This window comes from Oncorhynchus kisutch, linkage group LG18, assembly GCF_002021735.2.
Source record: "Oncorhynchus kisutch isolate 150728-3 linkage group LG18, Okis_V2, whole genome shotgun sequence".
In the NCBI taxonomy this organism is placed as follows: Eukaryota; Metazoa; Chordata; class Actinopteri; order Salmoniformes; family Salmonidae; genus Oncorhynchus; species Oncorhynchus kisutch.
Window position 1 is genome coordinate 29,641,767 of NC_034191.2, and position 6,036 is coordinate 29,647,802.

Consider the following 6,036-nt stretch of genomic DNA (forward strand, 5'->3'; position numbering starts at 1 on the left):
GGGCACTGGAGTCAGTGACAGACAGACATGGCCGTTAGACCACATCAAATAGAGTGAACAAGATAGCTTATTGCAAAGGAACTGAGGTCAGGCATTCTTCTTTTACAAGCTGCTTCAAATAATGTTGTGAGAGAGTGATTGCTCTGAGGAGACTAGATTAGGGCTAATCTATTAATGAGTAAAGGGCAATTCCACCACTCTTCAACCTCATTTTCATTATGTCCAGTACATTATGTAAAAACTGCGCATTTATTTAAAAGGTTAATCGGTTCTACCCAATGACAACATCAAAAGTTTAAACATTTTAAAAACAGTGATTTCCAAACACTATGAGATTCGCAGTGATGTGGGGAGCAAGATTAATACCCTCCCTCTGGCTAGAAAACTCCTTGCAGGTTTTGAAAATCACTATTGTTTTTTTACTTTTAATCCCACACTGTGATGTCACAGATAAGCATTTTTGGGGGGATCTTCCAGGGCTCCTCCCTTCAGCTGATCTGGGATATAAAGGATACCAGAACAACACACATCACACACTCACAGGTACTCAGGCTAAATCAATTGGTGTTATTGTCTCTGGCTCTGTCTGGTCTCCTTCTTTCTCACAGATCCTCTGTCAGATCCTCTCAGGTCTCTCAGGTGTGACGGAACACGGAGCACTGAACGGAACACAGAAGGAGCTCCAGCAACAACAGAATTACCACCATGTCTGCAGGGTTGGAGTTAGTGGGGATCGCTCTATGTGTATTAGGATGGATCATTGCCATCGTGTCCTGCACCCTGCCCATGTGGCGAGTAACGGCCTTCATCGGCAGCAACATCGTCACGGCTCAGATCATCTGGGAGGGTCTGTGGATGACCTGTGTGGTCCAGAGCACAGGCCAGATGCAGTGTAAGGTCTATGACTCCATGCTGGCTCTCTCCCAGGACCTCCAGGCCGCCAGGGCTCTCACGGTCATCTCCATCCTCCTGGCCATCCTGGCCGTGCTCGTCGCCATCGCCGGGGCCAAGTGCACCAACTGTATCGAGGACGAGGCATCCAAAGCTAAAGTCATGATAATCTCTGGGGTGTTCTTCATCGTGTCAGGAGTCATGCAGCTGATCCCAGTGTCCTGGTCGGCCAACACTATCATCAGGGACTTTTACAACCCGCTGCTGACTGATGCACAGCGCAGAGAGCTAGGGGCAGCGCTCTACATTGGCTGGGGGGCCTCAGCTCTCATGATCCTCGGGGGAAGCCTCCTCTGCTACTCCTGTCCCCCTAGGAAGTACAAGCCCTCACAGATGGCATACTCTGCCCCAGGATCTGCCCCAGGTGGGCCTGGGTTCCAGAGAAAAGACTATGTGTGATGGGACAATGGATGGGACAAGGACTATTTATGTAACAATCAAAAACGTTATTCTACACCTGTTTCTAATGGTGTGTCTAAGAAAGGGCTTCGTGAATAAAGGAGACTCCGTGATGAAGGGATGTGTTTTATCATTGTTTTGTTGGATTTGTCTATGTGTGTACAGTATTTGTCTCTGTATTATCTCTTCTGAAAGGAAAGCGTAGAACTTCTGGCTGTGTAAGAAAACATTTGAGAAGGATCATGTACTTTCCATTTGGGTTTAGTGAGAACAAAGGAAATTAAGAATAAGATCAGTAGTTATTAAATGTATTAATTATTAAAACGTTTTAAGTGTTGAATTATTGGTGAGCTATGCATATTCATTGAAACTATATCAAGCTCATTTAAAAACATTCACAAGCCTCATATAATTATTTACATAATGTTTGTACTTTAATGAATATTCATCTCTAAGATGTTAGTCATTGAGTCCATTTATATATTAAATCACTAACACTGAATTATTTTCCTAGCTTCAGGCAACTACGCTACATCAAATAATACCTTGTAGAATATTCATTCATTATCTTCTCATTGACATTTCTCTATGTTATTGGCTCATATAAATGAGGCACTGCTTAGGCTTCAGAAACTAAGGAACACTGTAAAAAGACAACATTTGACTGATGCTTTCACAAAAGATTGTTTTTTCTTTTACTACAAGAATACAGTAGAGTGTACAAAATCAGTATGTACACATCGTTTTTTAAGGAACTATGTTTCTTTTTATGTAGGATTTTTTTTATGTTGGGAAATGTTGTACATTTTTTCCCAAACAATTTGTGAGAGAGATGCATTTGTTTGATGGTGATGTTCTATCATCAGTGTTAAGGGTGTGATTGTGTGATGTACTCAACTGTTTGAGTACATCAGCAAGAGTAGCGGCTACCTAGGCAGCAGCTAATTGGGATCCAAATAAAATACTAAATACTACTAACATACAGACTACTGTATCTGTACTGAATTCTGTCACCTGAACTCCCGACAGATGACAGATGTATTAAACAGAGTGTGGCTAGCAGTGCACAGAGGGAATGGGGAACAGTTTGGGAGCAGACAAACTGAAGGCCTCAGTGTTTTGGGGCAATGAGGAGTAATGGGGGCATTGTGCACCTGTGTCCATACAGAACAGTGCTAATGTGTGTGTTAGTCCTGCAGTGTTATCTGCACATCACCTGCTTTTTAATAAAGGTAGTTGTTGTTTTATTAAGGTTTGCATCTCTACTGATTTAATTCAGAAAGCAATAATCAATTTAGTATATTTTCCTCTTGTTTTATTGAATTACCATCTGCACACAGAGGTTCACACTATCAACAATATATTTGTTGGACTTCAGCAGTTTTGTCATGTATTTTTTTACCTAATGAGAAGGTGACGGATGCTGGGATAAGGATCAGTACATGTGCCAGTGTAAAGGTAGCCTGATATGCAATCCAAGAGGCCATGTTACCGGCCACCAATCACAACCACAACCACAACAGCTCTAAACAAGTACCAACAAGAGATCACCTCATAGGTGCAGGTGACAAATGTTATGTCAGCAGAGAAGGACAAAGAAGACTGAAATAAATAATGAAAAGGTATAATTATAATCAGTAGCAGCAGGCCTAGAGTACAGTATATGTCATCTTCAATTATTAAGGAAATAGACATTTGCAATTGTTTCTATAAGTATTTTCAAGTCTGTTTCCTGCATGCTGGCTGTGACTTTAAGACTTCCAGTCTCATGTTTAAAACACATCTTGTAGCACCTTACAAAAGCCTCTATTTGAAATATTGATTAGGATCTCATAGTAAATATGAGAGAGAAAAGTTCCTGGAGACTGGAGTCTCACCTTACCAGCACTTTATCAGCCAACTGTTGAGTCTCTTCCTCTACATATCAATATGACTCTAACAAAAGATCTATCAAATCATTTGACATGTAGCCACCATGACTGGATCCATTGATATTAACTACTGTACAGTTTCAGCTAGCATACAGTCCATTGTTCAGATTATTTCCTCCAAATAGGGGGATAAAATGTACATTAAAAAGCTAAGATATGAATAGAATAAGCATCTCTATGGTTATTGATGCATGGTGTTCATACATTTTTCAGTTGATTATTCAATTTACTTTTTCAACTGAGTCAAATGCAGCCTTTTGAAATTGCAACAAGCGTTCAACATTTCATACAGTTGAAAAACAAAACCACTGTATTTGTAATTTGCGTTGTTTTGGTTGGCTGACTGATGGTCCTCCTAAATGAAAGTTAGGATAATGGGGTATAATTTATATTTCTAAGAGGGTTGGATATCTTGGAAGTGTGATGCCCAAAAGCTTCAGTTTCAACATATGTAGAGCTGGCGAGAGACTATTATTAGGCTGACCATGTTCAGTGATACCTGCTACATATGAAGTTCAGATGACTTTTCCTTTATAAGACAGGCAGTATACTGTGTTTGAAGGGTGTTAATCGTTGATCCCACCTCAGGGTTATTTCAGCAGTATTACCATGGAGGAATGGAGATCTCTCTGCCTCATAAAGTATATTTGGTTTGGGGGTTATACAGCAGTCAGTGCAACATATTACATTGAAAGGACTAAGGAAAGTAATGTTGACATGGTAAACAGTCATAAAATTGGAGTTCAGAGGTGGCGAGAGACTATTATTAGACTGATCACGTTTAGTGGTACCTGCTGTGTTACATATGCAGTTTAGATGTCTCTCTCTCTCTCTCTCTCTGCTGGCTCTGGACAGCGAAACCCTGGCTGATCACATGACCGAAACTGAGCTATGTGAAGGATGGAACAGAGAGAGAAGTTGCTAGTCTGCAGGAGTTGTCAGAGAAAAGGCCTTCCTTTATTCATCCACCATGAAAGGAACAACACAGCCCCTTTGTGGGTCCTGTCCTGTCTACTCTGTCGGAACAAAAACGTAGACACTGCCGTTGGCTCACCTGCTCCCACAATAAAACATATGCTAAGATCTACAGTTTGGTTCCAATGGCTTGTTGCTTTGCACATGAGGCACTATAGTTTTGGTGCAATAAACCAAGTGTGGCTAACAAAGTGACTGATCTGTGGAAGCTACTTCCAGCCATTTCTCAATATGTCTTCTTCCTCTATCTTCATCAGTAAATGGAAGATAAACAAACAACTAACAGCTAACAGCCAACAGATAATGATATCATGAAGCAGGTGAGCATAACATCTTTATCTAGGTCCGTCCACACACAGCCAATCATTCTAGATCTTTTTGTGGTGGTTTCACAAATGTCTTAAAGGTCCAATCAGCAGTTGAAACAATACTAAAGAGTACTCCCTGCCATTGTTTAGGTAAAAAGCTGAGGGATGGTCCACTCTCAAATTCTTAGACAGAGCTATGGATGCAAGGACTGACCATCCATGATATGAAAATGATAGTTTTAACCATGTTTTGAGGCCATAAAGTGTTTGTTAAAATTTACTTTGTTTACAAACATTGGAGTGAAACAAGCTTATATTTTGGGTTCTGATGGGGTACGACAGTTAAACTAAGCTCACAAGGCATTTACAAGTTATATTCTTCAAGAATCAATGGGTACATATAATTCAATAATATGTCCCAAAATAGATGTAGAAACTGCTGATTGCCCCTTTATTAAGTCCACTCCTGGGGGGTTGATATCCAAGCAGACCCTCTGCCAATAGCCTCACCTAAGGACGGTCAGAGACAGAGAGCACGGCCTGTACCTGACACCCATCTTTAATAAACAACAGTTGCCACATATCAGTGTTTTTCTTGTTGCTATTAACCTCCCTACATTCCTGTGTTCTGTCTTCCAACTGACTTAATCTATGAAAATAGCAAACAAGGCCTGAGATTGAAGCCCAACCACACAGGCCATGTATGCTTTCCTTCTTTCATCCCACTCCAAAACACAGCCAGAAGTTTACTGCCTATCATGTTCCTGTCTAAACACCTCGTTATTCTGAGAGAGATGCCCCATTAGCTGCATACCAGAACATTGAAGCTACACTCTAAAAATAAAAAGTTACTGGAGTATCCTTTAAGGGTTCTTCCAATTTAAACTGTGAGGGAACCCCTATAAGTTCTTTGAAGAACCCTTTAAAAGGATTCTTGAGTAACCTTTTGTGGTTAATTTCTGAACTACGCCCACTCCACTATTATTATAAATGTTTTAGTTGTCAGTGTTTATTATTTTAGTGACAAAGTAGAATAAAAAAATCTAAATATGAGGTAAGCTCCCAGCAGAGCCCCAAGTCCAATGGGTATATCCTCTGGCGTGTTGATGTTAATGTGTTGATGTTCTCTGTATCCATAGCCAGAATGATTTTGCAGTGCATAGTGATCGAACAGGTTTCCTGTTATATTCATCAGAGGTGTAGGGAGGGGGAGGTCTGTGAATCTCAAAAAAAATGTACTTATACAGATAATTAACAAAAAATGCACATGACAGTATTCATACCTTGTTTTCTGTGGTGAATGTGAATGAAAAACACTCTTTTGATAATGGTTTTCTTACACATACCTTGTCCATAATGTAGAGGCCTCTGGGATATTCATTGACGAGGTAAGGGAGGAGGATGGTAAATGTGATCTGCATAACATCTGCATAAATGGGAACTGCATTTGTATGCCTCTTCATCTATACACC

At 40.4% G+C, this 6,036-nt stretch overlaps 1 protein-coding gene across 1 annotated transcript; it reads left to right on the top strand.

Moving 5' to 3' along the window:
• The first annotated feature begins 520 nt into the window (after positions 1-520).
• LOC109875605 (claudin-3-like) lies at positions 521-2,602 on the top strand. The gene has a single exon (XM_020467977.2). It carries the CDS (start codon positions 706-708, stop codon positions 1,348-1,350), a length of 645 nt encoding a protein of 214 aa, XP_020323566.1. The 5' UTR covers positions 521-705; the 3' UTR covers positions 1,351-2,602.
• Positions 2,603-6,036: the final 3,434 nt, after the last annotated feature.